General features: G+C 43.3%; 1 protein-coding gene across 1 annotated transcript in view; it reads left to right on the plus strand.

Annotated features, from left to right (window-relative positions):
* The window catches only part of KIF26B (kinesin family member 26B), a 516,204-nt gene that overhangs the window by 199,305 nt on the left and 293,878 nt on the right, over nt 1-23,021 (plus strand). Inside the window, exon 3 of the mRNA XM_081486872.1 lies at nt 1,822-2,358. Within this exon, the coding sequence (XP_081342998.1) occupies nt 1,822-2,358 (537 nt within the window). The remainder of the gene's footprint in view (nt 1-1,821; nt 2,359-23,021) is intronic.

The raw sequence follows: 23,021 nt of genomic DNA on the forward strand, positions 1-23,021 counted from the left end.
TCAGTCAGACTTGGTCAACCTTGACCTCCTATTGTTTCCCATCATTTTCTATGACCGTCTTGAGTTTCTACCCCTCTGAGCCACTCCTCACTGCTGCTGTGTAAAGAGGCCTCTTGATTTATTAATCAATTAATCAGTGCATGCTGAAGAGCTGTTCAGGGTAGTTAAACAGGGAAAACAAAATGCTGGAGCCCATAATCAAGATGGATCATAATGAAGAGTGACCCTCCCATCACTGATCTCCCTGCCCACCCTGGCTGCCCCACACTGCCCCCCTCACCCCCAGCTCATCAAATCCTACTCAGCCCCGATGGGGTTTCTACCCCATAAAAGATACCACAAATTTCAGAGGGGAAGATTTTCTTCTAACGTCCTCAGGAAAAAACACGTTGAGATAAGCCTCATGAGTTAATTGCAGCAATTGTAGAATCTCAAAAGTTTAACCAGGCCCCTAAACAGCACAGAGGTTCTGTCCATTTCTTCAGACATTGTACCCTACAGTGTACCCTACTGTATCCCCATTTCCCTACACAGAGTCATGGAGGTGGAAGAACCCTACAGTAAAGATAGGCCATGGCCTTGAGTGACATATGAGAGGTTCAGAGAGGCTCCGTAAGTGGTCCAAGGTCACACAGCTAATGAGTAGCAGAACTGGAACTAGAATCCAAATATTTTGATAACCGGTTAACATACCTGGTGCTCGTTTCTCTGTGCAGTCCTGCTTTCCTACAAAAATTAAAACAAAGTAAATGAAGAAAGGAGCTTCCCAAGAGGTGCTAATGGTAAAGAACCTGCCTGCCAATGTAGGCGCTGTAAGAGAGACTCGGGTTTGATCCCTGGGTTGCGAAAATCCCTTGGAGGAAGGCATGGCAACCCACTCCAGTTTTCTTGCCTGGAGAATCCCATGGACAGAAGAGTCTGGTGGGCTATAGTCCATAGGGTTGCAAAGAGTTGGACATGATTGAAGCGACTTAGCGCGCGCACACACACACACACACACACACAAATGAAAGATTATCTTCATTAAATTCATTTTCTGGTTTCTTTTAAATATATGCTTCTGAGAAAAAGAGTTTTTAATAGTTTTAGATGAAGTTTCTTGGGAAAAGTATCTTGGACTGTTTATGAAGGAGATATTTTTCTTCTGATGGTTCAGAATGTCAGCTACGTGGGTGCGGGCATGGCCAGCCTGCTGGGGGTTGATGGTAAACATGGGGACTCTGGAGGGGTCTGTTGGACTGCTGGAGAGGCTGTATCTCTGGGCTAGAATCTGTTTAGTTGGTTTTTCTTCCAGTGGAACTTAGCGAACAATGCTGATGAGGCCGGGGTTTTCTTAGAACAGAACCTCTGTTGTGGGTCACAAGTAGTATCTCCGTCTGCTGTCAAGTGGGGCGGGGCACAGAGCATCAGTCCAGAGTGACTGAACTCACCCCTACCAGGCCTGGACACCCATTTGTGTCTACTTCACCCATTTGTGAACACCTTGGGAGCATCCAGGTATGCCTATATAGCTATTGCGGACACAAGGGGAAAAGTCTGGAACGTTCTTATTTGACTAGTCTGGTAAGGAGGATGCTTAGAAATGATATATAAAATTAATTCCCTAAAGTCTCCATTGTAAAATATTACATTTGTCAAATGTGTTTATAAACTAGAGGCTTGTCTGCCAATTTGGCTGCTCATTTCTGCTGGATGTCAATCAAACAATCCAACTTCTTGGATACACGAAGGGCTTAACTCATAAACTAGACATCTGAATTGCACCTACCAGCCTTGATTTATAGGCTTTCCTTTTTTTTTGTTTGTTTATGTGTTCTCCAGGATCCTGCTTTCTCAGCTGTGATTCACGACAAGCTCCAGGTCCCCAATACCATCCGGAAGGCATGGAATGACAGGGACAACCGCTGTGACATTTGTGCCACACACTTGAACCAGCTGAAGCAGGAGGCCATTCAGATGGTGCTGACCCTGGAACAGGCAGCTGGCAGCGAGCACTTTGATGGCTCCCCTGGCTCTCCCCCACCCCTCTCCAACGTCCCCACTCTGGTGGGGTCCCGGCACGTGGGGGCGCTCCAGCAGCCCAGGGATTGGGCTTTTGTGCCTGCCTCCTATGCCCCCTCCAGCTACACAGCCTTTGTCACCAATAAGCATAGCAGCAAACCCAACAGCCTCGGGGTCAGCAATGGGGCGGAGAAGAAGAGTGGGTCTCCAACCCACCAGGCCAAGGTCAGCCTCCAGATGGCCACCAGTCCCAGCAATGGGAACATCCTCAGCTCAGTGGCCATCCAGGCTCACCAGTACCTGGACGGCACCTGGTCCCTGTCGAGAACCAACGGGGTCACCCTGTACCCCTACCAGGTAAGTAGCCTCTGAGTGAAAAAGGACAGGGTTGGCTACAGTCAAACCAAAGAGGTGGGTAGCACTTTCCTTCTCTACTTTGTCCCTCTGGGAACTCCCTAATGCAGAGCCTAGTATTTCCATGTAGCCCTGCTGGATGATGCTAAATAGAGATAAAATGTCTGAGGGACCAGTGATCCAAGATGGCGCTCTGTTTCCATTGTCGATACCATCAAAAGAGAGGGAGACTCTCTTCTTAATTTCTCCCACTTTGACCGACCATAACCCTTTTCTATTTGCATCTTACCTTAAAATACATAGCTCAGTTGGTAAAGAATTGGCCTGAAATCCAGGAGACCCCAGTTCGATTCCTGGATCAGAAAGATCCACTGGAGAAGGGATAGGCTACCCACTACAGTATTCTTGGGCTTCCCTTATGGCTCAGCTGGTAAAGAATCCACCTGCAATGCGGGAGACCTGGGTTTGATCCCTGGATTGGGAAGATCCCCTGGAGAAAGGAAAGGAAAGAAAGTCCAGTATTCTGGCCTGGAGAATTCCATGGACCATACAGTCCCTGGGGTCGCAAAGAGTCGGACATGACTGAGCGACTTTCACTTCACTTAAATACTGTGGGATTAGGTTACCAAACATGTATTCCCCTTTTCTTATTTTCTCTTTTCTGGTATTTAAATTGGCATATACTTTCAAGTTTCCCTATAGAAATAAGAGAGCAGGTCTTAAGTCTTCCAAGGAATCTGAAAAAGTTTTCTTAATTTTTTTTGGGTGAGTTTTCTGCTGGAGGAGGTTTGGGTTTACCATATGTGCTCTCTGTGTCTGCTGCGTCACTCATGTGGGAAGCAGCAGAAAGTGTTGACGTTGAGTGCATTAGTCAGGGTAGATAATTGGTGCAACAGTTGGTCTCAAGTTATTTCTCACTTGTGTCCCTGTTGTATGGGGTGTTTGGTGGATAGTCTTCCACTATGACATAGGGTCCTAGGTTCCTCCATCTATCAATAGCATGTCACCACTTTCCAGAGGTCTCAGAGTCTTCCACGAGATCTTGTACAACCAGCCAGGAACTGGAGAAAGAGAGAGAGGGTGGAGGATCTCCCAGAGAGAGGTGGGGGGCCTAGCCTGGAGGGGCTGAGATTTCAGCCTCCTGGTCCCATCTTCCCTCAGGGGAGGCTGAGAAAGCCAGTCTACCCATGTGTCCAGGAGAAAAAAAAACAAGTTGAGTGAATGCATAGCATAGTTTTTCTTTCATGGGATAGAGGTACAGGGAAACATAAAATGAGTTGAATGCAGCTGATAAAATTCCTGGTGAATTTTCTAGAGTGTAAAAGGGAGTACAGATTGTTTCTCTTGATATCATGAAAGAAAGTGGGGAGTGTGGATCTTTATCTTGATAAGTTAGTGATCTTGGACGGCGAACGGCGAAACTTTTTGTTTACCTGATCATGCTTTATAGTTTACAAAATATAGAGCACACACCATTTTATTTAATACCCACCCCCCACCCCCCCAAACGCCTGTGAGGTCAGCAGGACAGATGTTGGATCTTCCTCTTACAGATGAGGAAACAGGATGCTTAAAGAAATGGAATAATTACCTGTGGCCACACAGCTGGTGCCAGAGTAGCACCAGGTCTTCCCTGCCCAGGAGAATGGCTTTCCCTGCCCTGGTTGCTTCCAACTTTCTGAGCTTACCCCAGAACACTTTTCTCAACATCTTTTCCAGCTATGGTTTCTTTTAAGACATGGTACACCAAAAAAAAGGCCTCCTATTTTGACCTGTAGGGGCCTGCCTGCCACTTCACTTTTGGACAGAATTTTCTGGGTTGTGGATAAAAATACAATGAGAAACCAGTGGCACCCTGGGTGGGACTTCATAGTCTAATGCTTGAATATAACCATCCAGGGCAGGAACAGAATAGCTTCTTTCCATTATTGAATAATATGCTTTTTATTTTTGTTTGTAGTTTAAAAATAGATAGTTTTAGAAATTATAAAAAGTGATACATGTCTGTTGTAAGATAAAATTTTAAAAACATAAAAAAGTTTAAGACAGACTTTAAAAAGCAACAACACCCAGAAATAGAAATCCACAGCATTTGGGTATATTTCCTCCCAGGATTTTATACACATGCAGTTTCTAAAATTGTGATAATGTTCAGTTCTCTGATCTGCTTTTTGCTTAATATACTTCATGGTATTTTCCCACCATTATATATTTTTCTAAAATAGGATCTTTAATGGTAGCCTAATATTCCATTATATAAATACTACCCATATATGAATATTTCCTAATTTATATAACCAAGCATCAGTTATTCAAGTTTAGGTTTTTACTACTATAAATAAAATGCTCTGGTGCACATCCTTCTACCCAGGTCATGTTTTCAACACATCCTGGGTTGTGCTAGCCACACACTCACTCATGTTACACAGACAACTCACATTTCACCTTCCAGGGCCCCAGAGCACTTGTAACATGTATCAGGTGCTAGTTAGAAGATTCAGCTGCTACACAGCACTGGTGAGTGAGGACAGAAGAACTTGGAACTGGTGCTTTCATATAAAATATCCAGAGTGTGCGGAAAGTCTGTGTAGGGGGTGGGGGGCTGAATAGGCTGCTTAAAAGGAAGATTGAGGATTATTGGTACGTTTAAAATAATGTGTGGAATAATTCTTTCTGCTCTTCCTTCCCCATGCTCCACCTTAGAGGAAAAGGAATTTCCTGTACAATAACAAGTGTCTATAAGCTCTCCCAAGTGCCAGACACTATGCTGTGTGTTGGTTGGGGCTCCTGCCATGGGCTGGAAACCCAGGCTCCTGTCCTGTGGTCCTTAGTGGAAAAGGCAGGGGAACTATGTGTTATAATCCAGGGAGGTGCTTGCAAGGATAGACAGATGCCCAGTGTGCTCTAAGAGCCTGCAGAAGGGCTTGAAGTCCAGCCCATGGGGCAAGGGTGTGTTGGCCAAAGGCAGGCACAAAGGTGATTCACGCAGCTACCAATTTGAGATCGTCCTGGATACATTCAATTGCTTCTTTCCAACTCAGAACAGACTAATTTCTGCATTTCCCGTGAGCAATAGTTAAAGGGATCAGAGGAAATCTCTCTGGGATAAAGAGATTTGGTGCCTGGTGAACCAATGTCCCCCTGCATGACTATGTTATCCTAATGCCCTGGGGTGGGGGCTCTGGGTCTGGCTAGACTGCATGGCTCCTCTTATGGACATCTCCCTGCAGTAAATATTCTGCAGTTCACAGTCTGGCCAGCTTGCCAGAGATGGTTGACTGCTCTGAAAGCTGACCTCACTTTTCCTGCTCACCCTTACTCCCACTTCCCTCCCCACAGAGCAGATGGTCCTCTGGCTTAGTGCCAAGGCCGTTCTCTGGGCAGAGAAGTATCTATCTAGACTTTGTTGCTGCCGAGGGCGCCGCTCCACACCAGCAAACCTGGAGCCTGTAGAAGCAAGGGAGAAGAGGACGCTGTTCTGCCATTTAAGTACAGGGGGATGACAAGAATGAGGACGGGCTTTGCAGCAGTGAGCGAGTAAAACCTCTGTGTGGGAGAGAGAAGTGTCCCTCAGGCCCCTCAGGTTCCCTTTTTCCCACAGCACTGTGTGTGTGTGTGAAAGCAAAAATATGAAACTGTTAGTCGCTCAGTTGTGTCCAACTCTTTGCAACGCCATGGACTGTAGCCCACCAAGCTCCTCTGTCCATGGGATTCTCCAGGCCAGAATACTGGAGTGAGTTGCCATTCCCTTCTCCAGGGGATCTTCCCGACCATTTGCAGGCGGATTCTTTAATCACAAGTCCCAAGGGACACAGAATCTTCAAAGGCTGCAGTAGGAAGATTTCTTGATTCTCTTTTGCTAGATCCTTCATGTTTCTCAACTACCTCCAGAAAGAGTGGGAACCTATAAACATTGCAGATAAATAAGAATCTATCCAGACAGGTAAGAAAAATAGTAATTTAGGAAGCATTGAGATTATATAAAAATGGCAAACAAACTGCAGATAATTTTTTTCATTAAATATCATAGCAAGTTGATTTCACAGAAGTTGATAAGGTGGACTGTTTCAAAGAAAGATGTTCTTTTATTAACTTACAGACATTTAACACAGTCAGTGCAATGCTCTAGAACTTTCATTTTATCACGAGTTTTAGCTTTGAGAAAACATATCTGGATTAATTTCTTGTAGTTCACCACAGATTAATTATATACCTCTTTTGAATGGCAACTGCTTTTTCCCAATTTACATTTATTACAGGAAATACTTACAGGAAAGACTTTACACATAATACTCTAATCACAGAATGTTTGTGTTAGAATCCACTTCTGTAGGATAGTAATTGCCTTTTGTACCACGGTGGGAGATTTAGAGATGCTTCTGCCTAGTTCAAGAGCATGGCTCCACCAACTGTTGAATCTTGTTTTAGTAGCTTAATATTTTAGTCTCTTTCCTTATGAATGAAATCCCTACCTTGCAAGAGAACAATTTTTTTTTAAAGTATGAACATATTTTATAAACTATAACACAGGGATACCAATATCAGCTGTCTAGAAACCAAGGCCGAGAGATTTGAAGTTTCTTTTGGGTAGAGTTTCCTAATTCTGTTTGATGTCTTTTGTTTCTTGAGAACATAGATTTATTTATTCTAGTGTCTCTGACAGCAACTAACATATATAAAAAAAGGGCTACTCATTAGGGAAAGTTCCAGTCTCAAGGAAACACTAAAGTTGTTTCTCCTGACTGGCCTTAAATTTAGGAAAAAATTCCAGGGTAGAAGGCCTATCCAGACCACAAGGTTTTGGGTGGAAACCACCAGTTAATTGGCTCCAAGCTAATCTTTAACCTGAAGTATCTTAATGATAGTCAGTAAATCCTTGGGTGCAATGAAAGTAGTCCAGGTGGTTTTTTGATGTCACACTCAAAATAGGGACATTTGAAAGGGTTGAAGAGTCTTATTTTATGGGACTTTGATAAATTGAAGTTGTCAAGAAAATTTAGGAATATGTTATATTAATACATAAGTGATAAATCCATGATGAATCCTCAATGTGATGAGGTATTCAATGTGCGTTCCTTAATTTGAGGATGTGTTTGATAAAAGTTATCCTGCTTTCTCCAAAAACATCCATTAGAATCAATGTTAGGAATAATTCCAGACTGAACTCTGGCTGAAGTCATGTGGGATTGTCTCATATCTTTAGGAGTTAATTGTATATAGTAAGCAGAGGCCTGGGCTTCCCTGGTGTCTCAGATGGTAAAGGATCTGCCAGCAATGCAAGAGACCCAGGTTCGATCCCTGGGTCTGGAAGATCCCCTGGAGAAGGAAATGGCAACCCTTTCCAGTGTTCTTGCAGAGGCATTATTGGACTTTGTATTTGAAGATACAGGCAAGAGCGAGGCAATAGTAGCACCAACCTGAAAGCAGCTCCAAGCTTGCCAAACTGTGGGATCTTGGTGGTATCCAGGCCTTGGTCTTCTGAAGTCAGAAGCTCTGGGAAGACTTGATGCTGATGCTTTTATAGAGGACTTCCAGGTGCCCTTGGAAGAGGAGGGTGGACTCTGAGGCTCACTCGTGCTCCAGTGCTCAGAGGCTTTGACTGTGATGGATCGGTGGAACCCAGAAGCACATGGAGAGTAGAGCTGTTGCCTTGGGGGATGAGGTGCACACATGTTCCTTCCTCACTGAGCCACTTTTCACAAAGGAGCAGGGCAGGTGTTTGCCGTGTGTCAGGAGTGAAGGATTCCCATTCACGTTCTTTGCAGCCCTGCCGAGCTCAGACACCTGTTCCTGAAATACACAAAATGCCTTTCTTGGGCCAGCCCTAGTGCCAATTTGCTGCTGCTCTGTCCAGCTCGGCCAATAACATAAAGTGTTGCAATTTGATAAATTATGACATCAGAAAGATCATTCGACATTATGAGTTTTTGTTTTCTCCTGTTTATAGATGGCCAAAAGACTGTTATTTATCTTTATGCATTTTGACAAACCTGAGCACAAGAAAAGGGATCAGTTTGTATCTTCTGTCACGGACAGAGCATTTCTCAAGAATATGGTGCTCAGAGTGAAATTCTGAAAGAGTCATCACCTCTTATGAGAATGGGCAGGGCCATGGGCTGAAGGGAACACTTACACTTCACCAATAAATTTCAAAAATATTTTTTACCTAGTCATTTACTTGGGTGGTAGGCTGAATTAGTGTGTGTGTGCTAAGTCACTTCAGTCATGTCCGATCCTTTGCAATCCTATGTATTGTAGCCTGCCAGGCTTCTCTGTTCATGGGATACTCCAGGAAAGAGTACTGGAGTGGGTTGCCATGCCCTCCTCCAGGGGATCTTCCCGGCCAGGGATTGAACACTTGTCTCTTATATCTCCTGCATTGCCTGACAGGTTCTTTACCACCAGTGCTATCAGGGAAGCCCAGTAGACTGGAAGGGGTCCTTCAAAGATGTTCATGTCCTGATCCCTGAAACCTAAAGATATGCTACCTTACAAAATAAAAGAGGTTCTGCAGATACAATAAAGTTAAGGATCTTAAGATGGGGAGATCATCCTGGATTATCTGGGTGGTTCCAGTGTAATCCTAAGAGTCCTTGTAAAAGGGAGACAGGAGGAACAGAATCAGAAAGAGAAGATGTAAGGATGGAAGTAGAGGTCAGAAGAGAGAAGGTGCAACTTCGCTGGCTTTGAAGATGGAGGAAGGGGTCACAAGCCAAGCAGTGAAAGCAACTTCTAAAAAGCTGGAAAAATCAAGGAATCAGATTCTCCCCTAGAGTCTGTGGAAAGAAGCAGCCCGTCTAGCCCATTTTAGATGTCTGACACCCTGGACTTGATGGAATAAAGAATGGATGTGCGTGCTGCTTTATGCTGCTAAATGTTCAGTAATTTGCTTCAGGAATAGGAAACTAATACACCTGGTAAGCACTGGGTAGCTGTGAAGCTTGGTAGGAGAAGTTAATGAGGTATACGGACCAAGGAGTTGCTGTGGAAACCTGCAGGATGGCCAGGAACATGGGCTTTTCATCCCACACAACAAACTACATTACCCGGTGGATCAGACAGTGCATTAGCAAGTCAGATTATTTCATTTGGGTGCCTCCACAGAATGAGAGGTTACTCATACTGCACAGTTGGTTTTCAATTGTCTCAGATTTCCCTATTGTTATAGCATCATAATAACAAGCACGCCACAGCCCTCTCCATCAGAAGCTAGTAATTACCATTATGTAAGTATCTCATACTGTTGAAACTGCAGAAAACATTCCAAGCTGGGGAGTGGGAGGGTGAGGAGAGACTTGGCAGGAAAATCTGTAGAAGGAAGCCCATCTTCTCTGTCGTGTCTGTTGTCCTGATTGAAGGGGTTTCACAGAACGGCCCCAGTATTCAGTCTTATGTCATCTGGTGTTTTGAGGGTTCACATGAATGTGAAAGCACCTTGCCAACTGTTGAGCAGAAGTTGTTAGCTGCTATGCTTTTCTTTTAATTCGGTAGGCAGAAGACAACCACTGGAGATTTTAGAGCAGGAAAATGGAAAGATTTCCTTGTTGACAGCAGTTCTCAACTAGAATCACTTGTGGGCTTTAAAGAAAAATACTGGTGCCTAAGCCACAGTTCAGACCAATGAAATCAGAATATCTCAGGTGGGACCCAGGCTTTGGTTTGAATTGCCAGGGCAAAGAACCCCAGCTTTAAAGAACCATTTATCTGGCAATAGTGTAATAAGTTGGAGAAGGCGATGGCACCCCACTCCAGTACTCTTGCCTGGAAAATCCCATGGACGGAGGAGCCTGGTAGGCTGCAGTCCATGGGGTCAGGAAGAGTCAGACATGACTGAGCGGCTTCACTTTTACTTTTCACTTTCGTGCATTGGAGAAGGAAATGGCAACTCACTCCAGTGTTCTTGCTTGGAGAATCCCAGGGACGGGGGAGCCTGGTGGGCTGCCATCTATGGGGTCGCACAGAGTCGGACATGACTGAAGTGACTTAGCAGCAGCAGCAGCAGCAGCAGTGTAATAAGTATAGGGAAGAGAACAACGTAGATAGATAGATAGACAGATAGATAGATGATAGACAGACAGTAGATCCTGTTTCCTAGGGCTGCCATAGTGAAATTACTACAAACTAAGTGGTTTAAAATAACAAAAATTTATTGTCTCATGGTTCTGGAGACTTGAAGGTGTGTTGGCAGGGCTGTGCTCCCTCTGAAGAGTCTGTGGGAGAATTCTTCCTTGTCTCTTCCAGCAGGCATTCTTTGGCTTCTGGCCGCATCACTGGAGTCTCTGCCTCTGTCTTCATGTGGCTTTCTCCTCCATCTGTCACTTTCCTCTTATTATAAGGACACTGGTTGTTGAATTTAGGACCCGCTTTAATCCAGCATGATGTCATTCCAACCCTCAACTAATTACATCTGCAAAGACCCTGTGTCCAGGTAAGGTCACATGCTGAGGCTTGGGGTGGACATGAATTTGGGGTCACTGTTCCTCTGACTACAGATAGATAAATGCCAGCCAGACAGGTGAAAGATGAAGGTAGCATTGAGGAGGTGAGCAACCCATGCTTGTTCCTTGCTGATCCCACTTCTGAGAAAGGAGGAGGTGCAGATGTTCACAGCTGGTCAGCAGTGGCACATTCTTATTCTGTAGAGAAGATTGAAGGGAAGAAGAAAAGATACAAGGGGCAAAACAAAGAAAGTGAGGGAGAGGTCATATTCATACACACCCTTGTACAGATGGAGAATACTTCAAGTCAGACGAAATGAAAAATATTCACACAAGTTTTTTTGTGGAATAACAGCAACCTCCTCTTCTGAACTTACATATATAATATCTTTCAAGTCCACTGTGCTTTTACAGCCATAGGTATACATGTAAACAGTACTTCCTGGGGTAGGTCAGCTTATGCTGAGGGCCTAATTGACCAGGGCAGGAAGTTTCCATTCCTTTCCTACTAACCAAGCTGATCACTGGGGTTAAGTTGGTGGAATGGTTTGTGGGTTTTTATTTTTTTTCCTTCAGCAATATTTCTAGGATCCAGAAAGAGGCTAAAAATAGTGAGTAAGGCACTGTGCTACTTAAAAGTGTTTCTTATTCTCCCCCTGAGTCCTTTGGGTGGGCGGGAGGTGAGAAGTGGTGGGAATGTGGCCCACCCTCTCGTCCAGCTCCCCCAGGCCAGGCCGGGGTGGAGGGCAGAGCTGAGGATGGCTGCACGAGGGAGGTGAAGTCATGGCAGAGAGAGGATGCCCTGGATGGGGACCCCTTTTCACAGTTATCTTTGTTCTAGACAGCATCTCCTCTCCTCTCCCATTTGGGCCATCCTCCCAGCCCTGGTTTACTTGGGCAAAACACTGGGTTTCTTTGTCGAGCTGAGGAAAGGAACTCAGGAACACCCACCATCCACAGGTCCACAGTGAGCAATGGCTGCTGCTTTTTTAAAATGACAAAGGAAACAGATTCTGGGGAGGGGGGAGTCTGAGACTGCTGCTCATCAGTGATTTTATCCAAGTCTCAAACAATGAGGGACTAGATGTTGGGTCACGCTAGATTTGCTGTTCATGCACCGGAAATAAAAGTCCAGCTTCCTTGCTTACAGTGTGACCTTGAGCAGGCTTCTTACTCTTTCGTGTCTGTATTTTCTCCTCTGCAAAGTGGCCAGTTGCAGCACTGTTATGGTGATTATACGAAATGATGTATGTCGAACACTTAGCATCATGTCAGACACATGGTGAGACCTCGGTGAAGGGACTGGAAATTTGAGGGCCATCTTACCCTCAGTCAACTCAGGTTCCCCGGACTCAAGACTGCATGGAAGCAGGGTCCTCTTTTCCAATGTAAAAGCCAGTAGTGGGTGAAAAAACAAGACCCAAACCATAAAATGGTATCAAGCTCATGAAATAAATGTCACCCAGCTCGGACAATGTCAGTCACCTCCACGTATGACCAGAAACCAGCTTTCCGTATGTGCACCACATCTTACAAGAGAAGGTCACATTCTAAATAGGTTGATCTCATCCTACCGTTAGTAGTAAATTGATAAAATATTGAAAGGCTCATGGACCCATTTTTCTCCATTTTTGAAGACCTTTTTTAAAAAAGGAGGAGGGGCGACAGTGTATAAACATGAATAATTTAAAATTCTACAGAATAGTAGAGGGGTGGCATTTGAAATAATCCAAAAGAGTAAAATCTCATTATTCTGAAGTTAATTTGAAATATGAGGTTATTTATTCAGTCCTGACTCATGACTCCTGTTGCACGAGCATTTTTAAATAGTCCTCAGGTCGCTCATTCTTGCTTTCCTTAGTTTACACGTCTAATAAAATGTAATATTCTAGCTTTCTTATTATCTGCTTGTATCTTTATTTGTCAAATATATCTTTCTTTTGAAATTACTACATAATTTGAAATCTTCAATAACTTGGAGATTTCAGTTCTGCTCCTTGCCTACCCCACCCCAGGCACACACCTAATTAATTTTAAATTGAGAATTTACTGTCTTTAGCGTGACAAATTAGCATGCCTCTATCTTATAGAGGTATTTGTGAAGATTAGTTAATGAGTCATATATTTCATATGCCTAAGTCACTCCCAGGGAGTAATTTAGGTGTTTAGGAAGCATATTAGTCACCATTTTTAGGACTCTGAAGATCACTTAGTGCATTGCTGCTGCACCAGTGGCCACAAAGAGTTAATATACTCTTTCAATAGCTTATCTGAGTGCCCAGGAAGGACTGAGATTCTGGGGAGAAAACAGGTACCACGTGAAAAGCAAGCATAGCAGCAGACCTGTCTTATATTCAAGGCTGTGACCAGGAGCTTTCTAATTCCATGACACATCTGAGCCAGTCTAACAGTTTCCGTCACTTTAGCAAGCCTGGTTTCCCTTGGTCCCTGTGGCTCAGGCTGTGAGGATCTGTATCAGTGGAAAGATTGAACCCATTAGCCTGTTCTTGACAGGCTCCCTTTTTGTTAAAGCAAACAGTCCCTAGAGACCCCAGTGGAAGCAAGATGGGAAGGCTGCCCTTGTGAGTTACAGATGATACACCAAGGCCCAGAAATGTCAAGTGACTCACCCAAGGTCACACAGCAGCTCGAACATGCTAGAGCTGAGATTCAAAGAGCTTCCTGTGTACTGGCCTTTTCCATGCCCCCTGTCCCCCAGGGGAAGGGACCAACTCCTCAGATTGGTCCAACATTCCCCTTCTTGGGGAGGGCCACCCACAGCAGCACACTCTGTTAACATATCTTTGTGGGCAGTTCTGGGTCACTCAGACTTGCAAGTCCACGTTCAAATTTTATTGCTCTGTGCATTCGTGTAGAAACGAATGCCCTACATCACATCTTCTCACTAGTGGGGACAAAGCTTGAGACAAAGCTGGGCCAAAAATCAACAAAAAAGGCTGTGGAGGCAATGCTGCCATCTAGTGAGACATGTTTTAGCTCATCTGAGAGACAGACTGAACAGGCCTAATACTGGGACTCTCATCATGAATTATACTGATTTCCTAAGATTAATAAATGGCAACAGGGCCCTTTCCTTGTTAGTAGTGTGGTCTTTATTGAACAGTGTAAGTAGATGTTTAAATTCAATGTCCTAACACATATGCTTTCTTCTTATTTTTTTTTTTTTTATTACTTATTTATTTATTTTTGGCTGTGCTGGGTCTTCAGTGCTTTGTGTGGGCTTTCTCTAGTTGTGATGAAAGAGGCTACTCTTCATCGTGGTGCTCGGGTTTGTCATCGCAGTGGCTTCTCTTGTTTTTGGAGCACATGTTCTAGGCACATGGCCTCAGTAGGTGCAGCTGGTAGGCTCTAGAGCGCAGGCTTAGTAGTTGTGGCACATAGGTTTAGTTGCTCCATGGTATGTGGGATCTTCCCAGACCAGGGATCAAACCTGTGTCCCCTGCATTGGCAGGCAGATTCTTAACCACTGGACCATCAGGAAATTCCCCTAACACTTATGCTTTAGAAAGGATTCTGTTGGCTGAGATCTCCAGTGAAGATGGAACTCGGTTTGGGGTAGTGGATGGGGCACCCAGGTCTGCCTGTAAAGTCTGGCTCGCCTGCTTATAAGCTGAGTGACATTTTGCCACACAAAATATCAATATCCAGTTTTATATCTCTCTCCTAAGATTGTTTTAAGGATTAGGTTCACTTATTCTGAATTTGTTTTTAGTTCTAAGCACTAGATTAATGAAATTTACACACACAAACACACACACTCACACACACACACTTGCAAAATAAGATCCCATACTGAAAGATTCTATAAAATCGACCTGCACTGCCTACTCCTAGAGCATGACTCTCTGCCTTCCCGCAGCCTAACAACACACTTAAAGGCGAGGTAGATATACCTGGAGGCTTCTCTGTTGACTCAGATGGCAAAGAATCTGCCTGCAACATAGGTGACCCAGGTTCAATCCCTGGGTTGGGAAGATCTCCTGGAGAAGGGCATGGCTACCCACTCCAGTATTCTTGCCTGGAGAATCTCCATAGACAGAAGAGCCTTTCAGGTTGCAGTCTGTGGGGTCGCAAAGAGTTGGACATGACTGACATGTTGGACATATGTTAAGTCAAAACACACACACACACACACACACACACACATACCTGGAACAACACACATAAACCTGGAAAAAACTGATGGAATTGGTGAATTCAGAAGTCTGAGGCACTCCTGTATATGAGGTCAGTTTCCAGCTGTCATAGCATGACAGTTATCTTGAACGTGGCTATTTCCCAGGGCTCGCTCTGTAGCTTCAAGATGCATCAGAACCTATTTCAGCTAAGATTGTGTATTGGAGTTTTTGTTGAAGACAACAGTTGTTTTGTTTTCCTCTAAGGAGAGATTATATTTTCCATCTAAATAGCTTTTTTGATAGATAGAATGCTTCAATGGTGTAGGTGCTTTGAGGGATTAATCGCTGCTGTTCATTAGGTGGCTCATTCCCTCCAGACACTTTAAAATCCAGTGCTAAGTCACAGTTTATGAAACTGGCCATTTAGCAGCAGCAACCATGCTGTTGAGCCCTTAGGAGGTAAGAGAGGGACAGAGAGCAGAGGAATGAAAATTCTTGTCCACATGTAATGAGTAGAAAAGATGAGGGTAGCTGGTGCTTCGTGGAAAAAATGAGGAACAGGAGGCTCCGGCCTCTAACAAGGGTAGTTTAGAAGCTTTACTATTCTAGAAAAAGGGCTCCAGATCCATTTATTATTGAGGAAGACTTACACTGATTTGTTGCTGAGCATGTGGCTGGATGGCTAAAATGGGCCAAAAGTGTTTCAGCCATTGAAATGGCCTTTGCTTTGGGGGCGGTGGAGATGATAGAGTGCAAAGAACCACAAATCTTAATTCCATCCCCACTTCTACAACTTACTTCATTAAAAAAGAAAAAAATCTTTTGGCTGTGTCACATAGCCTGTGGGATCTTAGTTCCCCAACCAGGAATGGAACCTGAGCTCCCTGCAGTTGGGCTTCCCCGATGGCTCAGATGGTAAAGAATCTGCCTGCAATGTAGGAGACCCAGGCTTGATCCCTGAGTCTGGAAAATCCCCTGGAGAAGGGAATGGCAACCCACTCCAGTATTCTTGCCTGGAGAATTCCATGGACAGAGGAGTCTGGTGGGTTACAGTCCATGGGGTCGCAAAGAGTTGGACACAGCTGATCGATCAACATTTTCACTTTCCCCTGCTATTGGTAGTACAGAGATTTAACCGCTGGATCACCCAGGAAGTCTTCCCACATACTTCATGACTGTGGGTGGTTTCTCTATTTTCAAAGAGGACAATAAGAGTTCCCCCTGCCCCTCATTCTGCTCTCAGCTTTGTCAGCCTGTGAACAGACAACTGAGCTTTTAACATTTTTATATTCTCCTACTGGGGTGCTCAGCCATTTCTAGTATGATTTCTCTCCAAAGTTACCAAGTTCATTGTCTCTGAACTTGACAGCTGTGTGTGCATATCAATGATCTAGAGTTTCATAGTAATAAGAATAATAATTACAGCTAACACGTACTGAGTTCTCACCATATGCCAGGCACTGTGCTTGCTGCTTTTTATGTTTTCACTCAAGCTTCACGACAGTCCTCTGAAGTAAGGAGATCGTTATGCCCATTTTAAAGATGAGGAAACTGAGGTACAAATTAATGTGAATAGACACCACCTGCGTGGAGGAAGCCCACATTTCTGAACGCTGAAAAATTTAGTCAGCGAGTATTTTATTCAGTGTGTAGTTATTTGTTGAAATAAGTTTGGTAAATTGCATTTCTATAAGTTCATAATAACAAGTTTTATATTAATAATAAACTTGAGGGTATTCTGTTTTTTTCTGACTTTAATATTAAGCAAGTTCTATTCTGATGATTCTCCTTATTTAGTTACTAATCCCCAGTCTTCATTCTCCTTACCTTGCCCATGTGTCCCTTCTCTCTTTTTCCTTCTTCCATTTTTATTTTAAATCACACAATCATCCTCTTGAGAGTTCTAAGACTTAATTACATAGGTTATAAATTATTCGTATGTTTCCCCTCATTCTACCCTCATAGTCTCATTATGGTTTATTTGCATATCTGAGAATGGGTGGGCAAAGGAAATAAAAGGACTTGCAATGAAAATCGGTCAATTCTATATCACTTGTTAGCAATTCATAGAAAATAATTGTACGAAAAGGTAATGGAAACTAAAATACAGTAATTAAAAAGGAAGTCACAGATTTAAAAATCACAAACATTTCAACCTCTTAAGAGTAGTTGCTAACTTCTGACTATATAATAGGCTCAGTGGTAAACGGCATAATGCAGCATTTGAGGTTAATGGGTATAAATGTATTAATTACGGTAACTATTCATTAAATGTTTTATAAGGTATGTATTTTCCTGGGTGGATGAGGAGTGGGAGGAACTAATTCTTGCAGAGCCCAGGTCTTCTGGCTCTGATTCCACGTCTTCTCCACGGTACCACTCTGTCTTGTCAGTGCATAGACATGAAAAGCAGCGTCACTATGTTGTAATCACGTACATTTATTCATCCATCCAGCAAACATTTTTTTAAATAATATTTATTTATTTATATTTTTATTTTGGGGTGTGCTGGGTCCTCAGTGTTGTGTGGGCTTTTCTCTAGTTGCAGTGAGCAGGGGCTATTCTCTAGTTGCAGTGAGCAGGGGCTATTCTCTAGTTGCAGTGTTCAGGCTTGTCATCATGGTGGCTTCTCTTGTTGTGGAGCACAGGCTCTGGGGCATGCCAGCTCCAGTCGTTGTGACATGTGGACTCAGTAGCTGTGGTTCCCAGGCTCGATAGTTGTGGCTTATGGGCTTACTTGCTCCAAGGCATGTGGGATCTTCCCAGATGAGGGATCGAACCCATGTCTCCTGAACTGGTAGGCAGATTCTCTACCACTGATCTACCAGGGAGGCCCCCCAGCAAACATTTTTTGAGGCAGACATCTTACCATACTAATTCCTGGGGATACAAAGCACAGTACTTTAGACAGCTAAAGTACGGCTTTGCCTGTCAGTGTGACTTGGTGTAGAAGGTCGGTGAGGAGTGATGGGCTGTTCTAAGTGGCTCTCCTTGACCTGCACGTGTGTGTGTGTGTGTGTGTGTGTGTGTGTGTGTGTGTGTGTTGGGGGGGTTCAGACAGTTGTGTTCTTACATTGGCACTGAGTGACTCCTGTGTCCTTGATAATAGGCAGGCTCTATGACCCTGACTACGGGTGGTGGGCTCAGGGGGCTCCTGATGCCAGCTGGGGTTGCGACTATGAGGAAACTAGACCCCGACCACCCACAATGCAGAAGAATCTTGCCGCCTGCTCCCCCCGCCCCCCATCACTGACCCTGATCTCAGTGTCCATAACCACTACAAGGGTCACAAGGATCCCACTAACTAGATTTGCAACCTGTGTTAGCATTGTTTCCTCCTTTAAACAACCTCCTTTTTAACACTAACTGTTGATAAGATAAGTGATGAGTAACTTCATCAGCTTAACCTATGACAGAGATCACTAATCATCTTGTCACTCCCTGATCCTGGAAGAGAAAGACAGTTCTGTCGAAGAATAGATTTAAGTCAGTATTTCCTTTTACTCAGTGTTTTGAGACACTCACAATATGCCAGGTGTCAGGGGCTGGGAAGTACAGATGAGTGAGGCAAAGCTCCCTGTACTTCCCAGTGAGGCATAGTCTGACGTAGGTCAGACTGGGGTCAGTGCCAGGGCAGAAACACAGATGCCATGCTGTGGGAGAGCAGGGAGGAGCCAGACAGGAGTCCATCCAGGTATCTGGAAAAATGCTTCTTAATATTGGTTACTTGCGTAGCTATGAATTAGATGAACTGTGTTTCACTGAACAGTAATCCAGAAATAAGGAGTAAGTGTTGTATTATTGGAGGAAGTAGAGGTATATTGGAGAAGGAAATGGCAACCCACTCCAGTGTTCTTGCCTGGAGAATCCCAGGGACGGCTTAGCCTGGTGGGCTGCTGTCTATGGGGTCGCACAGAGTCAGACACGACTGAAGCGACTTAGCAGCAGCAACTTAGCAGAGGTATATTATCCTGACTAGCTCTTGATTCCACCTTTAAAAATATCTCTCTGCTTCCCTTGCATGCATGTATTAGTAGCAGGCGGGGCTGCGCTGACAGCTCCTCGCGGTGTAATCGGGTGTTGCTGTGGCCCTGTGCAGGTGGGGTAGGAGGAGAAAGCACCGGAGGCCAAGTGCAGTCTCACTTTTCTCCCTCATCCACTTCACCCAGCCCCTGGTCATTCACTCAGGAGATGTTGAGTCCTGGGCTCCAGTTACCAACGTTGGTCTAATACGTATTTATATTTTTTGAGGCTCAAATAGGTCATTTTGAATCCTTGAGTTAAAAGGTCCTCTGGTTCCATGCCTCCCACTTCAGACCCTGAGCAGCAGAGCCGTTTCCTGTCTTCCTGGTGGGTCTTGCATGGCTCATCTGTATGAGAACAAGGATGTGACATGGAAACTCTTGAGACTGAGATGTTTAAGCTTACAGGACAAAGGCCCATGATATGAACATTTTAGTATTCTTATCATAGTATTGAAAAAACACTTTCTGAGAAGATCTACATGATAACTTTCTCTGTGTGTGCGCATGTGTTCAGTCGTGTCCCACTCTTTGCCACCTATGGATTGTACCCCGCCAGGCTCCTCTGTCCATGGGATTTCCCAGGCAAGGATACTGGAATGGGTTGCCATTTCTTCCTCCAGGAGATCTTCCTGACTCAGGGAGTGAACCAGAGTTTCCAGTGTTTCCTATATTGCAGGTGAATTCTTTACACTGAGCCACCAGGGAAGCCCCGATAACTTTCTGAATCAGTACTATTGGAAGAAGTAGAAAAGTAGATAAAGAAGCTCACATTGAAAATGTTTGTCCTTGAAAATTAATACTAAAGTGACTGTTAGAATCATGCACTTTTAATTACTGAAGAAAAAAATGGCTCCTTTAAATGCCTAGTCACATAAATGTCACAGTCCTGATTTGCCCAGATTTGCTCTTTTCTTCTCTTGCCTTGCACATATGATGCTGTTAGCATTTATCGCCGTGTTTGGAAACTGCCAAGATAATGACTGTGTTAATTAATCTTCTGCTGTTGCTGCTAAGTCTCTTCAGTTGTGTCCGACTCTGTGCGACCCCATAGACGGCCGCCCACCAGGCTCCCCCGTCCCTGGGATTCTCCAGGCAAGAACACTGGAGTGGGTTGCCGTTTCCTTCTCCAATGCATGAAAGTGAAAATTTGAAAGTGAAGTCGCTCAGTCGTGTCCGACTCTTAGCGACTCCATGGACTGCACCCCACCAGGCTCCTCCATCCATGGGATTTTCCAGGCAGGATTACTGGAGTGGGGTGCCATTGCCTTCCCCGTTAATTAATCTAGTCTCATGTATTTTCACCATCAATGGGAGCATGACTGAGTGGGTCCCCCATTCCTTCCACATCTGTCTCCCACCTCCCCTGGGGAGGAGCAAGTCTGAGTCATCGTGGAAAGATGGCTCCTGGGCTGTTCTTCATGGGGACAGGTGTACCAGCCCTCCTCACATGTACCTTTTGTCACCGTTATGCATCTAACCTTTCAAGTCAGTTTGTCCAGAATTATATTTCTGCTAAGAATGCTGCTCTCAGTCTGTGTTTATTCTAGGAGGGCAGATAGCCAGTCAGTGGGTTGATTCTGAATCTTGGACCTGCCCACAGAAAAGTACTGTGGGGTGTGAAGTGTGCTCCTGTCTCTGTAAATGTGTCTCTGCAAGGTGACTTTGGAACAGTGAGCTTTGGACCCTCTTGAGTGAGACTTCCAATCAGCAAGAAAGCTTATTTCAAGCGATGTCATTCCCTCATTTCAGTTACATCTAGTGCTTAATAATTCAAGAGTTCATACTGTCCTCTCTTAAAAAGCTCATCTTCATGTATGCACACTCACACGTCCACACAAGCACACAACTCTCCTGGCAGAACTGAAATAAGGTGTAATTTATCTACCTTTACTACTTGAACTGATTGACAAAGAACTGTAGCTTATATTACATCAACATTAAAAATGAAATATTTCAAGCTCCTTGTACAAAACCATGTTTATCCATTGAAGTGATATTTGAATTCCTTAAGTATCTGAAGCAGTACATTGTGTTTTGGAGAAATGTTTAAATTACTTATGATGTTTACAGGATCTTGATTTCCCAACCAGGGATCAAACCCATGCCCCCTGCAGTAGAAGCCTGGTGTCTCAACCACTGGACCACCAGGGAAGTCCCTTTATTAGTTTTTTAAATCAAAGCTATACATGCTTGTAAGTTAAAGAGTTAAATCATTTGACAAGCTTGATATGAAAGACACGTCCATGTAGTGGGCATTTCCTGCTTCCAGAGGTCCATTAATATTTCTTTCCGTAGCATATCATTTCTATGTTCCTACTAGCTTGATTTAGTTTTAGATTACCTATTACAGCAACTCTCAACATGTTCTCTGTGGACCATTTGAGTCCCAAGATCCTTTTGTTGGGTCTGTGAGTTCAAAACTGCTCTTACGTACTATTCAGACACCCTTTGCCTTTTTTTTTTTTTTTTTTTACTGTGTGGACATCTGCTCTGATGGTACAAAGGCAGTGACGGGTGAAACTGTTGGCGTGTCTACATGAATCAAGACAGTGGTGCCAAACTGTACCTCTAGTCACTGTATTCTTCATCATCATGCATGTGGAGTTTTTTTTAAAAAGCACATTTTCACTTAAGAATGTCTGTGATGAAGCAATAAAAATGATTAATGTTATTAAACCTAGAAATGTGTGTTGAAATGTGAGATATTTCAGAGATGTTCAATGGTTGTCTTGGGGAAAAGCACTTATGGGGTTGTCTGAGTGGCAGGCTACTGGCCTTCTCCTCCCTGCCACTCCCTGGTGGAATACATTTTTATATACTTGAAAGAATAACTTGAGTATTTGGCAGTCATTTTCTCAAACATGGATGCAAGGGTTTGCTACTTAAGAGGGAAACAGCTGATGGGGTTGGTTTACCAATGGTAAAATCTGAGCTTTCAGTTGAAGTCTAAACTTTTGGAAAACTTGATTTTGCCACCATGGCAAAGCTTCTCAACACTTAAAGACTGTTCTGATAAGATTAGTGGGGATATTAACAAAAGTGACTTTTTTAATATTGTATAATGCAATGTATCAACATCTGGAAGATATATATAATTCAGTAAGCCAATAGTTTCCAAATGACCAATGCATTATGTTATAAAATCTTGTAACATAATATCCATTCAAAGTGCAAGATATCCTAATGGATTTTAGTACTGAATAGAGTACTGAATATTTTTTAATGTGAATTCAGATTGCTCATTTCAGTGAACCTTTAAAAAACCACCATTTGTCAATTTTTAGTGTAGTATCAAAGAAGAATGTCCACAATTATCTGAAAAGTTTATTAAAATAGTCCTCCATTTACTAACCGTGTATCTGTATGAGCTTGGATTTTTTTCCTGTATTTAACTGAAACAACATACCCAGACATAATCCACATAACCAAAACAACATAAACCAGGTATTAGGTTTATGAAAATGTAAAACAGTATCAATCTTCTCATTACATTTTTTAACTTAGGAAAATAAATATATTTCATAAAATATATTACTTCTGCCAACATATAATTAGCTTATTTTTATTTAAAAAATATATATATTTAAAGTTTTAGTTTAATTTCTAAAATAGTGAATATTGATAGATTTAAGAGAGAGCAACCTGTCCAGACTGTGCAGGTCATGAATTTGGAAAAGAATTCTTGAGAAATATGTAATAATCATTTTAGCTAATACGTTTGACTGTTTTAAGGACAGAGTTATAGAATACAGAGGATAGCTTGGGGTTGAATTAATGATAAATACATGGAAAACTAAGCAAATTGAAGAACAGAAATATTATACAATAAAGCTCTTTTTAAGAAGGATCTTTTTACAATCCTCAGTAATTTTAAGATTGTAAAGTTTTCCTAAAACTGACAAGTTTGAGAATCACTGATCAATTGCTTAACCACTGAGGAACATGAGGATTTAATTTTCTTTCACCACCACCCACCCCATTCCTATACCACAGATATGCTTATTTCTTGCCTTCCCATTGCTCCAACAATTTTGATTCCATTATTATGATCATATAAAGGCTAT

The sequence above is a fragment of the Giraffa tippelskirchi genome, chromosome 5, assembly GCF_054371585.1.
Source record: "Giraffa tippelskirchi isolate mGirTip1 chromosome 5, T2T-mGirTip1v1.2.pri, whole genome shotgun sequence".
In the NCBI taxonomy this organism is placed as follows: domain Eukaryota; kingdom Metazoa; phylum Chordata; class Mammalia; order Artiodactyla; family Giraffidae; genus Giraffa; species Giraffa tippelskirchi.